Genomic DNA, 25,291 nt, shown 5'->3' on the forward strand with positions numbered 1-25,291 from the left:
GCAGTTTGGCTTGAGGAATTAACAAAACTCCCGGCAAGATGTGGCAAGCTCTTAGAGGATTTGCCTCACACGGTTATTCAACTAGGTTTGGACTTCAGGTTGTGGTGGTTTCTGCTATTTTGTCCTATTTTTTTGTGTGTGTGTCACAATAAACAAAAAATACATCTTTAAGTTCTGTGTGCTTCTTGAGTTTTTATGTAACCAAACATGAACAATTCAAAGGGATGTGGATATATTAGGAAGACAATTTGAGTAAAGAGAGCACAGATGCTCTGCTTTAATCCAGTCACATGCCTCAATGTAGGACATGACAGACAGAAAACAGTGCTGCAGTAGTTTTTATTTATTTGAAAGTCCTACAGTGTTACAATAATAGCCTCGGATCCTATTTAAAAAAAAACTAATTTTAATTCAAATAAGCTGGAAGTGCAAAACACAACAGTTGGCCTCTTCTATGACGCAGGAACCATATTCAAAGAGTTGAGTTTTGACATGAAAACCTGCCACTGATCACCTAAAAATCCCTTGATCAGGCACCGAACTGCTACCAGGGATCACATTGAGAAATCCCTAATTGTTTATTAAATTCAAATTGGCAAATTCTTCCTCTTTTGTAAAACATAGTTGCACTTTACAAACTATTGATGCCTTTTAGAAGTCAGGGTTACAATCATTCGCTAAGCATCTGAATAATAAGTAGTAGGCAACTCTTTCTCTACCGTTTTTTGTTCGACATGGAAACAACGTCTCATACCCTAAATATAAGTATGGTTTTAATGTACATTTCAGGAAGCATATTTAAAAACAATCTCAAACTATTTGCTTTGACATTGTATTACACATATGTTTTTTCCTACCTCTTTAAAATGTCTTCAGCTAGAATTAAATCTTATGCCTGATAGGTTACTGGAGTGTCCGGCTCTAATATTTCTTCCCCTGTGATCGATTGTATATGCTAAAATAGAGACAAAACAACAAAAGCAAGGAAGTCAAGCTCTAGCGTACCCTGGAGGACATCCTTCTTTCCTCCATGCTGTGGGAGGACTGTCACATTTGTATACGGTAATGTGAAGTGAATCAGTCTTAATATGGTAATGAATGTCTAGAATAAAATTGAAGAACTCAGTCAATTTACAAACTGGAAACACGAGCAAAGAAACTGGAATAAAACAGTTAATAATATAGTTCCTAATAATATAGTAAATTGAGCTGATCATAAGCATCTAAAGGTACCAGTGCTTCCTTACGCATAAAGCCATCCTCCAATATGTAACAGAAGAGGAGGGGCTGTTTCTGAATTTGGAGGGCAGCTCCCTGGCTGCACAGCAAAGCACCAGCGTACCAATCAGGTGGCTGTGGTGTTGGCTTCCATTTGTTTTGTATACCGTACCTCTGTCCCCTCCCTCCATGTGAGCTTTAAAACCAGGGAGAGACGGAGTGTTGACTCCAGAGCCTTCCATCCTCCCTAATTGAAGCTATTAGCTATCAAAATCAACTCTCCCTGAAGTATTCCAGACTATAGATCGATTTATAAAAAAAAAAATGACACAAATTTGATTTAAGTAGAATCTCTTCTTATGTTTGCATTGGGGTCTTTCCCTCAACCATCTGGATGAGTGTTGCATGTACCCTTTTTTCCAGGACTGAAAATTATCACCAATTGATGAAAAAAAAACCTTTGTCTCCTCTTCACATCGTCACTAAGAAGTGACACGTACTGTTCCCTGTAGGTATGTATTCAGTGAAAATACTCACCCCTGTGCTTCTTGGTTATTCTTCCTTTCCAAATTGATGCATATGTTATTTTTTCTTTAGTTTGTTTTTATATCGACTAATGTCAGTAATTAGGCAAGCGCAGTCTGTTTGCATGTGGAGCTTCTTAGAACTCTGCGATATGCTAAATAAGAAGGCATGCTTATCCTAAAATAGCTCTGAGGTTGAGTGAAGCCAAAGATCTTTGTGGATGCTTGACCACAGATTTCTTGCTCTCTGTGTCTTCTCTATATGTGGTTCAATAAATTGGGCTCTGTAGAAGCAGAGAGTATCCATGTTTAATTCATGAGCTGGTTTTGTTTTGAAACAGAAGTTCATTTAATTCATTCAATTTGTTAATTGCAAGGCTTTAACAATCATATTCTGTTTGGTTTTGAGTGTTCTCTCATGCAGATGAAAGAATCTACCTGTGTCTATAGTAAAGCATAGGTTTTTACTTGTGTTTTTTTTTCTTTGTAGCCCTCACCACGAGATAAAGGCTACTTCATTTTGCATTTCCTTCCCACATAAGTTTAATCTTTAATCTAATTTCTGACTCATCGACCTGCATCCTCAGTATTTTGCCTTTAGCCAACTTTAGCTATTTGTACATATTAAGATTTTAATGTGAGTTTTAGTCTGTCCTGTATGTTAGAAAGGGGAATGTTTAACTCTTACATCTTTTGACTCACTTTCCTGTAACCGCTCTTTGTGTATCTTAAAATGGCTGATATATAAAGGAAGTAGAGATTAAACCAAAGTGCCAGTCTGAGTGGAAAATTACTGAAAGGTGAACAGATGTATGTTTGATCCTGAACGCTTTTGTTTTACAGAATTAAACTGAAATTCTGGACATGTTTTGAAAGCAACACTGCAGGAAACTCTTGAGACAGAGATAGAATAACTCCAAAAAAATTTATCTAAACAAACAAACAAAAAAAAACAAAAAGGCAACAAAAAAACAACAACAAATAGACCTGTTTTTGGAGCTGTTTTCCTAACTTTGTTATCACCATAGAGGAAACCCAAACAGATTATTGTGCCTGATATTCGAGGTGCAAAATATATTGTCATTGGGCTGTTAATCAGCAAACACCTATCCATCATATTTATCCTGAAACAGTAGCACAGAGAGTGATTGCTAGGGATGGGAGAAAATCCATCAGCTAACAAACAGGCTGCGTGTCTACTGTCAGCACTGGATGAATGAGGTAATCTCTTGATATGCCAAATGCATTTTTGGATGAACTGCTTGTCATGATGTGCTGTTACAGATGAGTTATTTGAATCTTAAAGCTGTGGATTTCGCTCTATTGCAGCTTTTTCAAAAATATATCATTGTTTACAAGAAAATAGTTTGAAAGTCTATTCATTACCAGGATCTATGTTTACTATGAACCCCAAACAGAAGAAATTACCACAGTTATTATTCCTGGGTTAATAATCCAAAATTACAAACTAGTGTCTGTCATGATTTTGCCCTTTGTGGACTTCTGTTTAAATTTCTTTTTAAAGGGGTAGTTCGGTATTTTTGACATGAATCTGTATGGCATCCCGATCACAAGCGACATGCAATCACACTGACTTACCCCTGGCAGCGTCCTGTGAGCAGACTTATCGTCCAGTTTTGGTCAAGTCAGTGTGATTGCATGCCGCTGGTGATCGGGATGCCATACAGATTCATGTCAAAAATACCGAACTATCCCTTTAAGTTCTCAGTTCCACTTTGATTTAGGTTATTCTTTGTTTTATTGATCATTGGTTTCTTTTTCATTTTGAGTTATCTTTAAGCAGTGTATGTGTTTTTTTAAGTAACTCTCTGTTGCCCCCATGTGCCAGTCTCCTTTCCCTTCGCTCCTTCTAGTTACTTCTGTCTACAGCTGCTCCTAGGTAATTAGTCCTCCCATTGTTTCTGTCTCCCATATATACACCTCCTGTTCAGTTACTCTGCTGTATCCTTATCATTTTTTGGTTTATTGTCCCGTTGTGTATCCTAGCTTTTTTGCTTCTTGAGTTTTCCTTGTGGATCAGTTCTTAGCTTTGGATTTTGTTTTTTTCACCTTAGCTCCCGTCTCTCCATTTGAGTCCTATAAATATCTCCACACAACCTGACAACATCAAATGTTGCGAATTATAAAATAGCTTTCAGCTGTAGTTTCTCATTTGATTTATCATACATAAAGTATTTTAGCGGTGGATTATGTCCACTCATTTCCCTTCTTAAAATCATGTGGTTTACATGTCTTTGTAGCCTGAGGTTAAAATCCCAACTTCGACTGTGCCCGATTACTTTTTATTTTTCATGAATATGCTTTTTTTCTGTTGATCAATTGTTATAGTTATTTAAAAATATGTTGGCTGTCTATTTTGATCTTAAATTACAGTTGGTCAGTCCAAAATATTCTTTGTGGTTCTTTGTTGTCAACAGCAGTGTCTTTAATATTGATATCACAAATAACGTTTTTAGACTGACCAACACAATCTGTTAGCTTATATAATCATGAGTTATATACGAATATTTTTGATGAAAATGGCTGTTATTTTTGGAATAAAACCAATGGATCAGTACTAGTACTAACAATAGATATGCTGTTTAAAAGCCGTAAAACCTGACGTTATCCAATGAAAAATGTCATTATCAATTGAACACCAACGTGAGCTTTGTGTGTTGCTCTCGTTCACGTTCTTTACTTTAAAACTGATCTGTCAGTTCACCGTTTCAATTCAGTGGACGCAGTTCATTGAACATCTTCAAACATAACACTAGCCGTCCCAGAGTTAGAATCCAAAGCTAATTGCAATCTCCAAACGGCATAATGATCTTAAAGGACATGGAGCAACAAGGAAAACATAGATGTGGTTGTGTTCCAATTGTCAACTTTTTGGCTGATCGGAACATAAAGGAGGACCAAATACATTAGCCGCATTTACACTACAAACTGTTGAGTGTAAATGGCAACTGAACCAGACCACGCCATACAAAACCAAACCGCACTAACATGGTGCTAGTTCATCAGTAGGGCTCCATTCCTCTGGCTTGGTTCTCTGATAACAAAGTGCGTATGAGTAGACTGCATCATCTCCTTACAGTCAGCCTCTGTAATCACGAAAATTCAGACATTCATAAAAATACTAGCTTCCCTACTGTGCCACACGATTTCCAGGGATGATTATGCTTAGGAGTGTGATTATCATTGTTTTCTGCTTCTGTAAGCCCTAATTAGACTATCATTTGTCGTAACCACTTCCAAAAAGCCGACTGTTAAGTAAATTCACATAAGGCTGCCTTCTTCGCCTGAATCTTAGCAAAGTTCCTGAATGTTACTGGCACCGCCATGTTGGTTTGCTTGTTTCCCTCTAGAGAGCAGTAGTACCGTAGATCGTCACTAGGAGGCGAGGAATCGTGCTAGAGTGTTGTGTAAATGGTTGTAAAGAATCAGCTTGGTTAACTGATCCAAGCTTGGCACGGATCCGTTTTCATAAGGTAGTGTAAATGGGGCTATTATGAACTGAGGTTTGCAAGATATGTGTAAAAAATTACACATATTTTCCACTTTTTGTGTGCTTTAGTTTCACAAGTACTAAAATATAGATCAGTTAGGGCAGGCTGAATGATTAAAGCACATTCAACAGTCAAAGTATATCTATTGCACACTCAGTACTGCGTCACATTTTTGTCAAAACCCCCGAGGGCAAAATAAACATCCTTGGAAGTACATTAAACTACTTTCGCACATGAATAGTTAGATTGGTATCACACACAAGTGCTTGCTCCTTCAGGGAAAGAAGTGCAGGGAAAGAAAAAGCACTCTTGTGTGACATATTTGGGCCTAGTGGTACTCTGTTTGCGTATGTAACACGTGAAACATGCCAGTGAAGAATAGTTTATGAGCGTCTGTATGAAGTAAAGTTGCTTGTAGGGAGCATTTTTTGTGTGTAACTTTTGACAGAATCCCAACGCCATACCATCATCTCGAGGCACTTTACAGAGACAATTCAATCACATTATACAGTTAGGTTGGTTAAAAAAAAATAAAAAAAAAAGTTTTCCACCTACAGAAAACTAGCTGATTTCATTGAGTCGTTGACTTTAAGCTCCTCCTGGATGAGCTTGTGATAATTATATTTGCTTGCATTTTGGTGTTGACTCCTCAGCAATTCCTCACACCAAACATGCATGCAGCCACACTGGAGAGGAAAAACTCCCTTTTAACAGGAAGAAACCTCCAGCAGAACCACACTTAGTATGAGTGGTCTTCTGTTGAGGCTAACTGGGGGTTAAAGGAGAGCAAATTAGATATAAGAGATGTTTATAAAAGCCCTGATCTACACAAACTACATTTTAGAAAAGATAATAGTAAACTAGCTCCACAGTTGACTCTGTATAGGAGAGAAGCAGTAAAGTTGATGAGCTATAAGCATCAGAATTGTTAAGGCACACTTAGAAATAATAATAGGCTCTTTGGCTGTTTTTGATCAGAGATGGCAAAAGTACTCACTTTCCGTACTTGAGTAAAAGTACAGATACTTGTGTTAAAAAATACTCTGGTAAAAGTGGAAGTACTGATTAAACTTCTTTACTCATGTAAAAGTAACAAAGTACAGGCTTTTAAATTTACTTAAAGTATAAAAGTAAAAGTAGAAACCACTTTTTTCATGCCGTTGCCTACATTTTAAATGGATGTCTGCCAATAGGACTAGATCTCCGTTGTGTTCATTTTCAATCATCTCGTCGTCCATGCTACTATGCTAACGCCACCGCCACCAAGCTGCAATGATTTGCCGCCAATGAATACCGCCGAATCTGTCGATTCATCTTGTAGTGGTGCGTCAAATGCAACGTAGATTCCCATCCAATTAGATTGAATTTGGTATTGATGACGTGAAAAATAATAACGGTAACTCCATTGAAATGATTCAAAACTAAAGTAACGAGACAATTTTTTAAAATGTAAGGAGTAGAAAGTACAGATATTTGTGTAAAAATGTAAGGAGTAGAAGTAAAAAGTCGCCATGAAAATAAGTAGTAAAGTAAAGTAAAAATATCAGAAAAATCTACTTGAGTACAGTAACGAAGTATTTGTACTTCGTTACTTCCCATCTCTGTTTTTGATTGATGTTAAGGTCACACAGACAAAATCCTGAGTTGAGTCTGAACATTAGTAATCACCTGCCTAGTAACGTAAAGGCCATCAGGTTTTATGTTTTTCTTTTAGTAAGGTCTTGCTACTGTTATTTTACTGCCTGCAAATATGAGTTAAATGTTAACTTGTCATCCTATAAAGAAATAATATGTCCATACACTGGATCTAAATATGTTGAAAGTTTTGCTTGGATTCAATAAAGACTTGCAACATCAGCAGAACACATGTGATTTACCCTAGATCATATAACGATTAGTTTTGACACCTTTTACTTGCATGCTTGAAAACTTCCAGTATAAAAGTTGATGAACATAACAGCCCAATGAGGATATGTTTCTGGATAGTAGTTGTGGGTCCTTTATAATAAACAAACCAGTATAAACTCTAAAGTAGGTCTCCACATATATACTGCAGATCCCCAACCAGGGATACCCCCCAAACATCTCGCTGCTCCATGAAATGTGTGGCCTACTGTTACATCGGAGTTCGGGAGGCCTACCAAAATAGCCTGTACTGTGGAAATCATAGACGCTTAAATAGAACAGAGAGGCCGTAGTGGAAAGGAAAATACCTTGCAAAGTTCACCAATGAACACTAAGTCAACTTTTACATTACCACTGGATTGAATTTCCATTTTTCATACTGTTAATCTACCTGCTGTTCTAGGGGCAGTAGTAGCTATGTAGCCCCCATAATAATTACTGGTCAATATTCAAGCTGTAGTTGGACTTTTATGGGGAAAAAGTTTCTTTCTTTGGCAGAACAGAATTTGTTTGACCTGTGTAAACGAAATGCTGAAGCTTTGTGTGTTTTCTGTTTCAGTAGTTTAGAAAGGCCATGTAGCATTCATTTCAATCAGGTGTAGAAAAGCTGCAATTCATTTGAGATTCAGTGCTGGCACAGACACACCACTGGCTTTACCTCTCACAGGCTGAAAAAGATTATCAGTGTGGATTTTTTTTTTTTGTTCCAACTGACAAAAATAGACAACTAGTATTAGAGCTATACAGGTGAATAATTCTTATTAACCAGACCTGGACCCATGAACAGTAAAAGTTTAAATAATTATCCGATATTTAGTTTTTTTCATCCTGCATCTGTCCTGTTGTTGCTCATTAGATGCATGGTCTTTATGATAACAGTTAGACATAGATAAACACAATTATTTTTTGTTGATTATAATAATGAGCAGGTAAGCTAAGCTCAGATATCTGCATCAGAAAGAAAACGTTTTCACTCACAGTTTTATTTATCAGAATAACCAAAAAACCTGTACACAGTTATAGGGAATTGATAAGTTGACAGTCTAATTCTAACAAAATATTAAAATTATTTGAAAGATAACAGTTGGAAAATGGTCCCTGGGAGCTTGGATATTGCATCAAGCTGTGGTCTCACCTTCTAGAAAGCAAAATTTTAAAAGTAATGAAGAGCTCACACTCCCCTACTAGGTTAGGTGTACATGAAAAAAAAAAAAAGGAAAACCGATATTTTATTATCGCCTCTGTTTAATCATAAGAACTCAAAATATTTTTCTAAATTAACAGTCACCAAAGTTTATAATTAACGCCCACATTAATTCAAAACCTGCGAGCACAGTTCATATTTTGCTGATTAGAGGCTGTATTAACGGAGGATTTCTAGTACTGTCTGTATGTCAGCAAAGCGTTGCTGCTCTGAAAATATTTTAAACATTTGAAACTAAGTTCATACATTTAAAGAATGAAATGCACAAATGAGGTTGTTAGGTTTATTCAATGATGATTATAAAATTAAAGTATATGCATATAGAACATTGAGAAATGAGATGCTTCACTCTGTCTTAGGGTTCAATCAGAAGCCGCTCTGTCTTGTGATTCAGTCAGTGGAGCATTCTGTCTTATGACCTGATCAATTGTCCTTTCAGAAAAATATTCCGTTTTGTAACCATGTGTTATGTTCTGTTAATAAAAACGCTCTGCAGAGGAGGTCCGAGGGAGAGAGAGAGTTGGAGTGTTGGGTTTGGCTCTCTTCTCCTTCTGCAGAAGCTGTTGTTGAAAATCCCTCTCTGTGGGAAATCAGTCCTTCTTTTACGAACCTACATTTTTTAACCTAACAGAGGTTTGAGGTGTAAGTTCTTCCTTATAAACGTCTTGAAAATACTCTTTTTGTGACAAATTAATTAGCAAGAAATTAACAGGAAAACAGAAGTAGTTAGAGGGGAAACCCAACTCCAGCAGCTGGCTGAACTAATAGAAAGAAAGGGCTGCCTTCTCCACTTCTTTGGCATCTTAGTTTTTTGGTTTGCAAAACAAAGTTCAGATGTTCCTGAAGTTATTATTATTTTTTTTTATGATTTAAATTTTTATTTGAAAGAAGAAATCCCCTGCAATTTTCATCACATTCTTCTCAACTAGCCTGCCTCCCATTTGTCATTTTTGCTTTAGTTTTGTAGTTCCCTTGTACAGTTAAGTCTGACTGCCTGTTTTTTTTTTATATATATATTGAAATATAAATGAAATATGCATTTTGTAAAGTATTAAAAAATCATACTTTTGTATGTACTGGGGGAGTGGTGGCCTAGTGGTTAGGACATAGAGCTTGGAATCCTGAGTTCGAGTCCCACTGTCACTCTGGCTCCCTGAGCAAAGACCCTTAACCCCACACTGCTCCCGGGCGCAGCACAATGGCAGCCAACTGCTCCCCAAGGGGATGGGTTAAATGTAGAGAGTTAATTTTGTTGCAACAGAATAATAAGTACTGAACAATCAAAGCATTTTCCTCCATTCTTTCTTTAAACAGGAAACACCCGCAGAACTTTCTCAGAATGGCTCTCAACATCCCGGGTCTAGTGGTAATGGCATTGTTCTACATCGTGATTTTGGGTACAGGCATTTGGGCATCCATGCGCTCCAAGAGGGTGGAGAAAAAATGCACAGGAGGCGGCATGGAGATAACACTCTTGGCTGGACGCAACATTAACTTGCTTGTTGGGATTTTCACTCTTACTGGTAAAAAAGTGCAAATGGCTTCAAGTTGGAAAATTTTTTTAAAAGTTTGTTTAAACCACACTATAATAAGACATTTATCCTTTTTTCTTTGCAGCAACGTGGGTGGGTGGAGGTTTCATTCTAGGGATTGCTGAGGCAACATACAACCCAACACTTGGTGCAGTTTGGGCACTCATGCCTGTGCCTTATGTCGTGACCTTCTTCTTAGGTGAGTGAAGTTTGGTGATGGCTGCCTGTATAGTGTCACCATAGTGATGACTATGCTGTAAAGAATTATGAGGCTATTTTTTTTACAGATACAAGAAGTGCCAGGTCTAACTGGTTCAAATGTCCATGTTACAAAATTCAATGAATTTATTTGGGATTATATATGAGTGGATTGACACAATACAACACATTACTGTTAAGTGGCAAATTATGCATAGATTCCCAACTTTTTAACAAACAAAATATGAGTTATATATATATATATATATATATATATATATATATATATATATATATATATATATTACTTGTTTTTCAGGCCTCACTATCTCGCTCCATAACTAATCACACTTGTCATCCACATATCTTTAGCCGAAATGAGAGGAAAGTGACACTCACAACTAACCAACTGGTAGGAACATAGAGTGCTGAATGGGTAAACATCATCTGAAGAAGCTTCCAGGCAGATAATTTACATCAAGGAATTGTAGTCATCGAGGTTCTCCGAATCATTCTAGGAATGATTTCAGCCCTAGGCAGATACAGGATAGCTGGTCAAGAGTGGATGAGAAGGTGTTAAAGTCCACAAAAGGCTTTACACTGGGACAGGGGTTCCCCTTCCTTTAGGTAAACTCTAAACTTACAACCAGAGCTAAAGTGAAATGATCTGGATTAACACACATTTACGCTGTAGAATCACAACGTATGAAGCCCTCCTTGTATGTGCTCTAAACTTGAGTTAAAACTAAACATGCAAAAATGTAAGCCTTTTAAATGCTTAGCACTAGGGAAGACATAACATTAAAGAACAATATAAACATCTCTTATATGCAAAGAAATTTCAAACGTATTCATTAATAGATTATTTAATGAAAGTTCCTGTAAGACAGTTAGTGCTAGATGTTTGCTTAGCAACAAACCTATGACAAGCACACACATTTTCCCGGTTATAATACGTATCATGGGAGCAAACTCAACATTAAATGTTCTTTTAGCTTGTTTGGAAAACAAACTGCATTGACATGAGTGCAGCACGCTCTCCCCAAGCTCAGTTTGACTGCATGGATCATTAAATGGGCTGCTCGTGATAAAAATAGGTCTGTGAGCAATCAGGCAGCAGGTGCAATGTGATGTGTTCAACCTAGAAGTTTTGAAGGTTATATTTGAATGAGCCAAACAAGCTTATTTGTTTGCTTGTATAACTTTACAGCAGCTAAAATAACCTACACTTGGAGTGGACTATGAGCTGTTGGAGCAATGCTAAGTGAAAACCCCAGTCTCTGAGCAGGAAATATACCATTCCCCATTCTGTGGTAGTCTGTTGTTGACCATAAGAGTGTTTGATCTCAGATCAAGCTGTTTATTGTGTTATCAGGAAGGAACATTAGTGTCTGCTATTGTTCACATATAAGAGTCCTTTCACTTTCCTGCTTTCCCTTTTCCTCTTCTATTCATCTGGGTGTTTAAATGACAGAAATATGACCAACAGTAATCTCTAGTTAATTTCCACATGTAAATGATCCTGCTGATCTCCCTCTGCAGGTGGCTTCTTCTTTGCCAAGCCTATGAGAGAGAACAAGTACATGACAATGATGGATCCTTTCCAGAAGAAATACGGGAACGTCCTGAGCAGTGCACTCATCTTTCCTGCGCTTGTGGCCGATGTGCTTTGGGTGGCACGCACACTTGTCAGCCTGGGTACGTTATGTCACACTGTATAACTGTCATTTAACTGTGTGCTGGATCACCCCTCAGTGAACAACATTTGCATTAATGTGAGAGTAGAACAACATTTAACACATCAGTTCATCAGTGTAGAGCCCAAAACAAGAAGCAAGAAAAACATGTAATAAAAAGGTTTACACTTTTTATTAATGAGGATTTAGCTCTGTCTACACAGTGTATCGGGTCATTTCTAACAACATACAAAGAGCTTTACGCAATATATTTTGAGATGGAAGTAAAACTTTAATTAATGCATTTCCTTTTATTTCAACTCACTCAGGGATAAATCATTCCTGTAATGCCATTTTAGATGGTTATGTACATTTTGCATTAAAAACAGCATTTAGTTTATTTTATACTAGGGAAACCAGATAATGAGTATTCGATGTGAAACAAAAAATGTCATCAGCCTGAAGGCGGACACTGTATAACAAAATATATTGATGCTATTAAGGTGAAATAAGAGGATGCTCTGTTCCTACATCATTTCCACAGGGTTCATTTGATTGACAGTGAGAGAAGAAGCCACATATACAATGCAAAAAACTGTAATCTAAATAACTAATTTTTCTTTAATTTAAGTGCTTTTTTTCTTCAATTGAGGAGGTTGGTGAGACACTGCCAATGAAACAAAATAATTTACATTTGACATAAGAAAAAACAATTATATTGTCTTATTTCACGTGCATATTATCCAATTATCTTATATGAAGAGTAAAAATACTCAAAAAAATACTGAAATATTATGTGTTTACATATAGAAATTAAGGCTAAATACACTTAATTTAAGAAATTTGTACTTGTTTCTAGATTTTTTTGTGCAGTGTAAGAGTTAGCAATTAAATTTAAATTTATTTATGCGATTGATATATCCATGAGACTGCACAAAAACGACCCCTTTCCCTCAAAATGTTCAGAAGTAGTCTGAAGCATTCTAACTCACCTGAACTTTTTAAAGATCCGGAGTGAATCTTCACTAGTCTGTTTCTCACAATACATACCTTGACCGACCCGGATGCTCCCTCTGGATCAGTACCACGCTGCAAGTCTGCCTTTACTTTGGTTGGTTCAAATAAAAAAAACACGTTGCAAACATATCTTTGAATTCATTGTGCATTTGTTTTTTCTCATTGTGAAAATATTTTAAATGTTTCATTTTTACCTCTGCATACTTTTGATTTTTAGAATTCACACAATTTACAGAAACATTGTTTTTGACTTTGTGTATTAATGTATCTAATGAATATATGTGCTGTGTGTGAGTGACTGTGTGTCTGGGTCGGGGTGCGGGAGTGAGATATGAACATTATCAACATAAATTATATTTTTTTTGTAATGACATAAACTAACTGAGATTCGGTTTCCATGTATCATGCAATAGGTTTAAACTAACCAAAGTGATTCAGTGTGTCAGCTAGTGGAGAATTATAATAATAATAATTATAATAATAATATATAATAATTATTATAATCATAATTTAAATTCTGTATTTTGGGAAAAACACAAACTTTTATTATTTTATGCACAAACAAAGTAGTGCATCATTGGAGAAAGCAAAAAGATGATTCTTTTTTTTTTTTTTTTTTTACAAACGTAAAACCCCAAAGATATGAAATCATGTTGCTTTTCACAGGCTTGCACTACTTTTTATTGCTCTATCAAATAGCTCAAATAAAATACCCTTTGACTTAAGAATTAATAAAAACTGAAAAAGTTGTATATGAATGTATATGAATATGTTTGCATGACATTGTAGATATTTTTTGTCCAGCAATTTTTGAAAAAGATTTGAAAAGCCCGAGCTATTAACAGCTTAAGAGGCTCTGCAACCGATCATTTTTTAAAAACAGCCACTGATAGATTCTCTTTTATCAATGCAACAATACAAAGAAGAAACTTACAACCTTTGAAAATTATCCCCTGTTGTTGCTTTTGGGACATTTATTCAGAGGCCTTTGACATGCAGTCAGGCAGTGGATATGCACATGCATAGAAACACTCATATAACTTCTATAAGTTCTGAGAGCAACTGACCCACTGCAGAGTCTGTTTGTGTAGTATGGACTGTCTGAATTTCTGGTTTGCTGATGGCTCAGCTCCAGGAGCTGCTCAACATCTAAAACACACTTTCCATGCCTGGTTGCATACCAGAATGCTATCAGCTCTCACTTAGTGTCACATTTCTGCCAGGAAGAAGTCTGTAATAGAACAGAACCAAAGCAAAGTGTGTGGTTGTTTGTGCCTGTGCATGCGGACATATTCAAGTGGATGGAAGTGGGACAAGAGTCTAAATAAAAACAACACAGGGGGCATATTGGCCCATCTCTGATGCTGCAGGTTAAATCTTCCAATCGTTCACATTTCCTCTTCCTGCATTCAGTACAGAGGAGTCAGAGCTCAGATAAGAAGTGGTCCGGTAAGCAGACCTCCCACAAATTATTTACGATGCAGCTGCTGCTACGTCATGCCACATCATATGAGTCAGTTAAAGAGCGGACAACTCAAGGACCAGGCTAGATCTGGATGTTCATGCAGACATAACTAGGTCAAGTCTAGATTTGGTTAGTCTAGTTTTAGTTCCTATGAATTTCAGCTCGCACAGATGCATTTTACTGTCTCTGCCCAACAGATTTTCATTTAAATAAAATAACAATGTTGCCCTACAATGAGGCGGCATCCGATCCAGGGTGTACCCCACCCCTCGCCCATTGACAATTCCAGATAGGCACCAGCACCCCTCACGACCCCAGCTGGGATAAGCGGATAAAAACCAAGAAATAAAAAACACATTTTCCAGATTTGATAACAATACAAAGAAGGGGAATAAATTCAGTAACCACTATATTCAGGTATTAGATTATAGGCAAAAGGACCATCTTCCAAACCATGTTAATAAATACAGAAAGTAAAAGATTTAATGTTTTGCAAGAGTATTTCATACTCCTTGAACATTTTTCAGCCAAAAGCTGTATTTTTTCGATGTTCATCAACCCAACACAGCAGAGGATACATGCTTTTTAAAGTGTTTCATCAGTCAATTGTATAGTGTACAAATGCATTCAATAACCCACTGATAACACTTTGTTGGACCACCTTTAAATAAACCTTCAGATCTTTTAGTGTGACTCTATATTTTTGCTAAATGGCTCCAGCTCAGTTTTATCAGAGAGAAAATATCAAAACATCCATTTGCAACTTTTACATTCTGAACCCAAAATTACCTTACACAAATAATATTCTAGATTTAGAAATGGGTAAACTGATTAAAACAATGACATCTATGCCATGTCATTCTAGCTGACTTACACAGAAATTGTAAGACATATTTATTAAAAACAAAATATAAAATAAAAAGAAATTAATCAGCAAAAATAATATATACCATCAAAAGTTGTAAAAAATAAAATATGCAAATTCTAATTAGATGGTCAAGACTTGTCAAAGCCTTTCTATTACTGGTGATAATTTACCCATACATAAAAAAAAAATGAATGAGGTATCACTGGTTCGAGCTTGTCTGCTTAACTGTTTCTTTTCTAGACAGAGCCACCTGAGGCACTAGAACTGGTAACTTTTCTAACATAGAAAGTATTTTTAGAGCAGTGCTTCTATGTTCCTCTTGTATGTCTGCTTCTCTCCCCTTGAACCCCAGTCAGCCTTGGCAGAAGGTTGCTCACAGGAATCCTGGTTCTGCTGGAGGTTTCTTCCTGTTAAATGGAAGCTTTTCCTCTCCACTGTCACTGCATGCATGCTCTGTGTGAGGGATTGCTGTTGAATCTTTGCAATCAGCTGGTTTTCCTTAGAAAGAAAACGATTTACCAATCTGCCAATTTGATATTATTTAACTGTCTCTGTAAGTAGCCTTGACATGATGTGTTGTGAATTGGAACTATATAAATACATCAAATTGCATTGAATTGAACTGAATCATGACTTGAAGTGAACTGAATTGAAAGACCTATATAGAACCAGTTGGTGCAGGCTGAACTCTACAGTGTCTGAGGTATATATCTGTCTTTGTTAATTCACACATAAGTTGTGTATATACATCTTTAAACTGAGATATTGGATGCTAATGGAGACATAGACCTATGAAAAATGTCTCATATGACCTGATTTTTTAATATCTCAGAAGATTCATCTGACTTTAGTTCCTTACCTCACTGTGTGTGTCACTATTTTCTATTTTCCTCCAAAAGTTCAGAGTTGATGTGAGGGACCATCCACTTCACGGAAAGTGAGATACAGACGTTTCAAGCCTTTTTTTTGTAACCAAGCTTGAAAGATCAGACCCTAGGAGATGAGCAGACAGGTGAAAACACAAGTAAACAGGGAATTCAAAAGTGGAGGGGAGATTTGTGACATGGAGAATAGGTGAGTACAATCAGAGTCAGAGCAGAGAACTGAACAAAAGGAAGAGTGAAAATTAGAATGGACAGAGGACCCAGAAGCAGAACACATGATATAAAGATCAATAAGAAAAAACGGATGAACAATAAAAATAGGGGGAAAAAATTAACACAGAAGAGAATACAAAATATGCTTAAAAACTCAACACTAGAATTAACATTTGAGAACAATAAATAAACTTCTACAGGGCTTAACTTTCTTCTTTTCATTCTTCACAACTTTCTTCCTGACCTGTTTGCTGTCTTCCTTGGTTTGTTTCTTGTTTCTCCCAATAGACCATTGAGATCTTCACAAGTGAATAGGGTCAATTAAAAGCATCTGAGGAGTTGTCACACTGGAATTCGTCTGAGTAAAGGGCAATGAATACATTTCACTACTCTCAGATATTTATATCTAAAGAACTTTCAAAAGCATGTCTCCTATACCTTCAACTCTTCTATCACAGAAAAACTCCCTAAACTCCTTTGGGATTTGTTGTTGTAATGTGACCAGAGGTGATAATGTCCAAGGGGTATGAACCTTTTTGAAGCATCTGGACAGTTTTGATTTCACATAGATGGTAAGGGTCTGACCTAAAGAGGGCTAATAGAGACAGGGAGGGTGGTGGGGCTAGTCAGTAGATGGAGGGTAGAGGTGAACTGTCCACAGGGTGTTAAGTGGCGATAGATGGTGCAGATCTGACACTTCTCTGTTTAAGGGCTTTGTTGTGGTGTGGCTGCAGGCTGCTGCAGGGGGATCCACGGCAATGTGGGAGAAGAGACGGTGAAGGTAGTGATGCTTTGCTTGCCTTGTTTCAGTAACAAGATGTCTTATTTATGCACTTGTTTATGCACAGATTGTTGATTTTATACACTTGTTTTATTACATACCTATGTCCACTGTTTTTCTTTAAAACATGAGAATTTAACTATTAATGAACCCAAGAGGGTGAAAATATTGTCTCAATCTGTAAGTACCAGCAGAAATATTTTTTATGGTCCTGTTGTATCTTTTCTGTTGACTTGTTGCTTTATTGCAGATTCTGAAACCATTTACAGGTTTTAACTATAGTCACTAGGCTTTGAAATATGTGTGTAAATTGGCTTAAATTACACAAAAGTATGATATGATATTCTTGTTGAAGTTAAAATGTAAATACAATATATTAAAATATGTGTACAAACAGAAGGGAATGCATCTAAATCTGTCTGTGTGAGAGAATGACAATGGACCTAACATGATCTAACATTTTATTAAGCAATCTCCTAGTAAAAATGTGCATGTAGCCACGGAGACTAAGATGGTGTTCATGTCGCTCCTTCAGGACACATCACTCTGCTGTGTTGTTCCAGGTGGGACCATGAGGGTGATCCTGGACCTGCCTTATGTCTACTCCATCATCATCTCTGCAGTGGTGGCCATCGTCTACACCCTGCTGGGAGGGCTGTACTCTGTGGCCTACACTGATGTCATCCAGCTTATCCTCATTTTTGTTAGCCTGGTGCGTAAATGCTAACCTTTGGGTTCAAAGCAGTAGTCTGTTTTTTTTTTTTTAAGGAGTTTAAAGGGAATAAAAAGACATTAAAATGTTTTAGATAAAGCCTTAAAGCCTCACCTGCTGGAAAAGTATTGAGATTGTGTTTTTGTGTTTACAGTGGGTGTGTGTTCCCTTTCTGTTGACCAATCCTCACTCCATGGACATTTCGCTCACAGCGTACAACCAGACTTTCCAGGCCCCCTGGGTGGGCACAGTGGAGCTCAATGAGGCCGGCAAGTGGTTTGACGACTTCATGCTGCTGGTGAGAGGAGCTTTGGAGGAAGGCTCTGCATTAATGCAGGGGGGGGATAAATGATATTTCCTGCCACCTCAACACTTAAATGAAGTATAGACAAGTTGTTTATCTTAATAAGCTTTTCATTAGGTGAGAGAACAGCCAAGCATAACAACAGTGGGTGTTTGTGTGTGTGTGTGTGTGTGTGTGTGGGGGGGGGGGGGTAGGGGGGGGTAGTCATGTCTCTTCCTCTTGTCCTATATTAGAGGCAATTTCCTGTCATCATGTCGGAACTGTGTGTTTTTTTAATCAGGCTCTGGGCGGATTGGCCTACCAGGCGTTCTACCAAAGAATCCTTTCCTCCTCATCTTACACCCAGGCTCAAGTGACCTGCTTTGCTTCAGCAGCCTTCTGCCTGGTGCTGGGTATCCCATCTATCCTGGTTGGGGCTGTGGCTGCATCTACAGGTGCACCTCTTTAACTTCAACCTGATGAAACGTACAATATGAAATCCTCCGGTTTATTGCCCATATGTGTATTTTCCCCACTAAGACGTTAGGATCAGCATTATTTCTGCATGGCTCTCAGTATCCCTAAATGTTTTGTGTAATTATTCCCAGACTGGAACTCAACTACATATGGATTGCCCAGCCCGTATGAGCGCAATGAAGCGGGATCCATTCTCCCTATTGCATTGCACTTCCTCACACCCACCTATGTGTCCGTCATTGGCATTGGAGCTGTTGCTGCTGCTGTCATGTCCTCCATGGACTCCGCCCTACTCTCCTCGGCTTCGTTGTTCTCTTCAAATATTTACAAGAACATCATCAGGAAGCAAGTAAGATCACGGGAGCATAATGAGTGAGCTGCAAGCTTCTATTTGACATGGTCCAGGTTTAAGACCAACATCCAACTGGGACTTTAATGTTTATTTTTAACGATGCTTTAAAACCAATGCAAGGAAACTAAGATTATTGTTAATGAAGAACAGGTAAAACATATTGCCTCTGCCTTTAGAACACATCAAAAGAGTTGCAGGTGTGATTATAATCAAAGATGGTTCCAGTATTGACTCAGAGGAACATATAAAGATCTCACTTTCCAGATTTGTGTTAAAAAAAAACACTGATTTGCTATTGTTAAAACCATTTGTAGGTCATATGTTTTTTTAGGTGAAATACCTGTGGCTTAAATAGGAAGTACAATCAAAATATTTACATTCATGTTTTGAGTGTTATACTCTCAGTAATACGATTAGATCTTTCCAAAGACCAACATTTCTCAAAGAGTACAATGCCCCCCTTATCAAAAAGGCCACTTACTGCACCATTAGATTGAACAGCTAAATGGTAAATCTCACAAAAAAGAAGTGAATTCACCCTCATTCCAAATAACAGGTGTAGTTTATCTTTTCACTTGCTATTATAGTCTATTCAGATGAAAGGAGAGTTGTTGGACCCAGAGAAACATTGAGGCGTAACGGCATTTCAGCACTAAATGAATTCTGCATCTGATGCTCCACTTTACTGTTGCTTTTCATGTCCTAACACAAAAGTTTTTATATTATTCACCTTTGTTATTTCTCCCTCAGGCCTCAGACAACGAGATGCAGTGGGTGATCCGGATCTCAGTGGTAGTGGTGGGTCTAGCTGGCACTGGCCTCACCTTCTTGGACAGCAGCGTCTTGGTCTTCTGGATCGTGGGCGTAGACATGTCCTACACCATAATGTTTCCTCAGCTGGTCTGCGTCCTCTTCTTTAAGGTGTCCAATGGTTATGGAGTCTGTGTGGGCTACATCCTGGGCTTCGTCATGAGGGTCCTGAGTGGCGAGCCACTCATAGGCCTACCACCCGCCATCAGATTCCCTGGCTGTCGGTTGGACAAGGAGGGGAAATTGACCCAGTTCTTCCCCTTCCGCACAACTATAATGCTCATGTCATTGCTGTCCATTTTACTCTTTTCTTGGTTGGCATCCCAAATTTTCAACAGAGGCCTTCTGTCAAACAAGTGGGATGTGTTTGACATCAAACGCATGGAAGCGCAGACGGCTAGGGCTTCAGATAGTAAACTCTCAGAAAGCAAAGAGGATGGCCCTGCAGCCAAGCAGCTGCTGAACACCACCAGTTTGTAAAGAGGCTGAGGTCTGTGTGCCATAGAGGGGGAACAATAAAAATAGATTCCGCAAAATGCACAATTTCTGTAAGTTCAGATATCGTAAGTTTATAATGAACACTTATGGTGATATGTCACTGGAATGAAGGCACTCCAGATATTAAGATCAGTTTTAAACAGAAAGCCATTTGAAACATAATTTATATAAAAGTATAAAACTCTTTTTTTATTGTTAAATTTTAATACAGAAAAAGCTCTTTGCTTTATACCTACCAAAGAAAAGAGTTGCCTATTTTTGATATGTTTAAACAAGATTACAAGTTTACTGTATGGACTGTTTATTAAAAAAAACAAGCACTGTCTGAAAAACAAACAAAAAAAACACTGCAACACACAGATACAGTGTTGCAGTTATTGCATTTTCTCTGCTTGTGAAATCTAAAGAGGATTAAAAAAACAAGAAACCGCCTCAGTTTCATAGCAGAAGAAACATGTTTACACAAATCCACAGTAAATAAATCCACAGCCTCATGAGAGAGGTGGTTTAAAACAATAATGTTGTTTATTATTTGTATTGCAGAATCTAATACATTTCAAGAATAAAATCTTATTAATCAGTTTCCAATATGTTGTTTTAATTTCATTGAGGTAGTAGGCTGTAATGCATGCAGTCCAAACACAGGATCTGGACTTGTGAACACACAGTTTCAGTTCGCTGGCAGAGTCAGGATGTATGATATCACATTAGCAATTATAGCTTATTAGACAGAATATAAAGGAAGTTTTAAACACAGGGGTCTAGTAATTATATTTACTCAGATATATTTAATTGAGTAACAATAAAATATGCACTTTTATGTTGTATGTTTATTGTGCCATACTTTTTATTTTTACTTAAGTAATATTCTTGTAAGGTATCGCCACTCCTACTCTAATAAAATCTCTCCTTTGTCCTCTGTGAGTAATTTCAGCTATTCTAAAATCAGGTAAACATGCAGTAAACAGCAGATATTAACTGTGGAAGTTTGTTACCCTGTCCTAACATATATACAGTTCTCATTGAAAAGACTGGTTTTCTAAGTGTTATTTAAATAGAACAATATATATTATTCCTTGTGCATAAATTTGTTCTTTTATATCCATGACATTTATTGTTATTCTTTAGGCATTTGAGTCTTTAAAATGCCTGAATTTATACATTAAGTTTGTTTGCCAGCATCATTTATAAAAAATTTAATCTGATGTTATTGTCCAACATTTACTCAGTACTCAAGTAGCCTTTTTACCAAAAACTTTTTTTTACTTGGGCAAAAATTTTTAAAGTACAGCTATTTATACTTGAATACAACTTTTGGGTACTGTACCCACATCTGTTTTAAATCTGTAGATACTGGTATGTCCCACTTTGAACATGTGATCTCTGTTCAACCACAAAATAAACCTAAAAAGGCTGTTTTGAAGTAACGATTTACCCCTTTGTGTTTGATAAAAATACATTTTTGGTGAGGCTAAACTGTTAGCCTTAGCTTGGTCATTGAATTGTGTCATTGTTTTTGTAAAATAAATGGATATATAAAAAAAATGTCTAGACAGAGGGCTATATTAGATATTAGTATTGTCACAAAGGGGGAGGTTTGACAGGAGGACCCAAATGCAGACTGAGCTGAAGGAGTTTACTTGAAGGTTTAATAACAAAAGTTCAACAGAGGTAAAAGTCCAAAAACATAAATCCAGCAAAAACCCAAAAATTCTGAAAACCAGGAATACTCACAACAAGAAGGGGACAAAGTAATGACAACAAATCAGCAAAGAGTGACTGAGCAGAAGGAGAATAAATGGGAGAGAGAAACAAAGAACGGGCTAAATAGCAGATTGGAAGCAGGTGTAAACAGAGGCAGGAAGGGAGCTAGGGTAAAGGAGACTGACACAAGAGGGCAAACAGGAAATATCTAAGAACTCAAATACAATCAAAAATACCTAGAACACAAGAATCGAAATAAGACCAATGAAAACTCAGAGATAAAACTTAAACAAAACCAAAACCATGACAGGTATATTGGCATGTCATTGAAATTTTGCTTTTGTTTTTTGGAACTTGAAGCCTGAGGTCATAACTTGGTTTACAAATCAAGAGGTGTAGGGTCCTCAGATCAATTTCAGAAATCAAAATCAATAACCATCCAAAGGCAAATCATATTAATCACATAAACATCAGACGAAAAACAACATTTCTGCATAGATTTAGTTTTTCCTCGTCATCTTTCCCTGTTTTAACTGATTTAAAACTTTACCCAATTAATACCTTGGGTCATAAGTCTTTTACACTTATGTTTGGGGGTCAAACCTGAATATCGTCACCTTCTTAAAATAATTGCCTAAGTCATTTTTTTCAAAAATGATTTTTTTGCCTAAATCATCTCTTCATGATGCTGGCCACCTCTGGTAAAATTGCCTACATCCTCAATTAAACAGATCATGCCATTCTACCCCTTTTGTATAATTGCCTATGTCAAGAGTGTGACTTAGGCAGTTTTATTTTTGCTTAAGTCACCAGACAAATTGACTTAGGCAATTTTAGAAGTTTTTCAAAATGGCGGATGATTCTAGGAGACGAAAATTCTACACAGCTGCTGAAGCTATTTCCAAGATTCTGGACTCTTCCCATGTTGGTAAGTGAAGATGTTTACTATAATATACACTAGGCTATCAAAATTGCATAAAATGTGATCTTTTGTGAAAATTTTAGTTTAGGAAGCTAGCTAAAAATGCTCTGTGTTAGACTGGCGGCCTGTCCAGGGTATGCCCTGCCTTTGCCCGAAGCCAGCTGAGATTGCCTCCAGCATTAACCATGACACTAATGAGGAATAAGTGGTATCGATAATAGATGGATGGATGGATGGATGGATGGATGGATGTAAGTTAGCTAAAAAGCACAGTGGAAAGACTCCAGAGTCATCTAACTAAGAAAGTTTTCAATTCTGTAATGTAATCTACAGTCTAGAAAAAATTCACAAAGGACCCTCTTTACTCGATTGATTTTAACTAATGAAAATTTCAGATGAACATAAGTAATCGTAAATGATTTGACTGGTGTTATAGTGTGCCTGTGTTGCTGTATCTAGAGGCAACTTGCAAACCATTTTGGGAATCCACAATGTATCTTAAATACAATTGACCTCAAAGGCAATTCATGTTTGTCAGAATAATCACACATTTTTGAAAGATTTGAATATTTTTTTTTCCCATTTTGGTAGGAGATGCACTTGATATTGATGACACCAGTCTGTCCTCATCTACTGAGAATGACAATGAGACCATCAATAAAGAGATGATGCAGTATGTTGATAATGATGCACCATCTGCTCCCATGGATAAAGTTAAAGATGCCAAGCAGACACATCCACACCAAGAAGACACAATATCAAATGATGATGGCGATGATGGTGATGATGTCATTCAAGATCCGGACTATACCCCAACCTGTGATGAGTCCTCTTCTCCTGAAGATGAAAACAGCCTATCTATGGTGGCAACAACTTTAGAACAGCAGGATGAGGATGTTGAATTAAAAGATGTAGGCAAAAAGAAAAGAAATAAACACCTCAGTCCAAGAACATGGAAGCAAAATGAATCCAAGCAGAAACGTCTAAAAGGAATTTCATACAAGAGCAAAAGTGGCAAAGAAATAAGTGCAAAGACTATGGGTCCTCCCTGCAACTCCAAGTTCTGTCAGCGAGTCTCAACTCGAGACTGCCAAGTCCTTACAGAAGAGCAGCGGCAGTGGGTATTTGACAAGATTTGGGCAATGAACACCTGGGAAGAACGTCGGTTATACGTCACCACTTTGGTCACAAAGACTAGCATAAAGCAAAAAAAAGTTATGGAGGGATCCCGACGCAATTCATCATTTACCTACCAACTGAAGCTTGAAGATGGAACAAGAGTTAAAGTGTGCAAGGCACTTTTTTCTTCTACAATTGGTCTCCCTGAAAGAACCATTACAAAATGGCTGGATGACCCCATCAACCCTGAAAAACAAGCAGAAGTGCCATCAAAATCTGGACCCAAAAGTGGCTGGCACAGAAAGGTTGAAACTGATGTCAAGGATTTCCTTAAGAACTGGTTGAGGGACCTGCCCAGTGTTGACTCACACTACTGCAGAAGCACAGCTACCTACAAAGACAAGAAGTTCCTTTACCAAGGCACAACCATCTCCCAACTACATCGTGAATATGGACAGGCAGCTGCAACTGCTGGAGTGAGAGCTGTTGGAATCCAATATTTCACAGCTGTGTTCCATGAGGAGAACTACTCCGTATTTATTCCAAGAAAAGATCAGTGTGATGTTTGTGTTTCATTCAAACATGGAAATATCAGTAAGGCTGCATACAACGCACATGTCACCAAGAAGGATGAAGCGAGGCAAGAGAAATCTAGGGACAAGGATTCTGCTGATAAAGAGAAGTCCGTTTGGACAATGGACTTGCAAGCTGTGCTACTGTGTCCAAAAACCCAAGCCAGCAGCCTGTATTACAAAACAAAACTGCAGGTCCACAACTTTACCCTTTTCAACTTGAGATCAAAGGAAGGCTACTGCTATGTTTGGGATGAATCAGAAGGTGACCTCTGTAGCGAGGTATTTGCACATCTTCAGTATCATCATTTTGAAGGTGTGATCAAAGGCCATCCAGACCTCAAGGAGATCATAGTGTGGAGCGACGGTTGCGGTTATCAGAATCGCAATACATGTGTAGCAAATGCATACTCTGAGCTTGCAAGGAAATATGGGGTGCTAATAACCCAGAAATACCTTCTTGCAGGTCATACACAAATGGAGTGTGACAGTATGCATAGTACTATTGAACGAAAATTAGTTGCAGATATCTTCACCCCAAGAGACTATGTCGTTGTACTCCAGGCTGCAAGAATCAGGCCATCACCTTACTATGTGAAAGTGCTCAAGCACGATGAGTTCCTGAAGCTGAATGGATCTTACTTCTTCAGCATCAGACCAGGCAAAAAAGTTGGAGACCCGACTGTGCATGACTTGCGGGGTCTTCAGTTTAGCAGTGACGGCAAGGTCCATTTCAAGCTGTCCTTTTCAGAAGACTCTGTGTGGGAAGAACTGCTACAAAGAGTGCAGGTGCCAAATGGGCCAATGGCATGGATAAGTTTGTTTCCATGTGCTCTGCCAATCAA

The 25,291-nt window shown here is 37.6% G+C and overlaps 1 protein-coding gene across 1 annotated transcript; it reads left to right on the plus strand.

The window, feature by feature from the left end:
• The first annotated feature begins 1,415 nt into the window (after positions 1 to 1,415).
• LOC119786957 (high affinity choline transporter 1-like) lies at positions 1,416 to 20,717 on the plus strand. Its single transcript, XM_038290578.1, has 9 exons — positions 1,416 to 1,730; positions 9,678 to 9,886; positions 9,981 to 10,094; positions 11,636 to 11,791; positions 17,561 to 17,709; positions 17,864 to 18,007; positions 18,294 to 18,447; positions 18,601 to 18,818; positions 19,572 to 20,717. Exons 2-9 carry the CDS (start codon positions 9,703 to 9,705, stop codon positions 20,109 to 20,111), a joined length of 1,659 nt encoding a protein of 552 aa, XP_038146506.1. The 5' UTR covers positions 1,416 to 1,730; positions 9,678 to 9,702; the 3' UTR covers positions 20,112 to 20,717.
• The last annotated feature ends 4,574 nt before the right edge of the window (positions 20,718 to 25,291 follow it).

Source organism: Cyprinodon tularosa, unplaced genomic scaffold (genome assembly GCF_016077235.1).
Source record: "Cyprinodon tularosa strain WSP-4 unplaced genomic scaffold, ASM1607723v1 ctg283, whole genome shotgun sequence".
Lineage (NCBI taxonomy): Eukaryota > Metazoa > Chordata > Actinopteri > Cyprinodontiformes > Cyprinodontidae > Cyprinodon > Cyprinodon tularosa.

Bases quoted from the DNA above. Each gene is read 5' to 3' on its own strand.
- LOC119786957 (XM_038290578.1), top strand. From the start codon at position 9,703: ATGGCTCTCAACATCCCGGGTCTAGTGGTAATGGCATTGTTCTACATC. The intron at 9,887-9,980 runs GTAAAAAAGTGC...TTTTCTTTGCAG, and splicing joins TGGGATTTTCACTCTTACTG to CAACGTGGGTGGGTGGAGGT. The intron at 17,710-17,863 runs GTGCGTAAATGC...TTGTGTTTACAG, and splicing joins TCCTCATTTTTGTTAGCCTG to TGGGTGTGTGTTCCCTTTCT.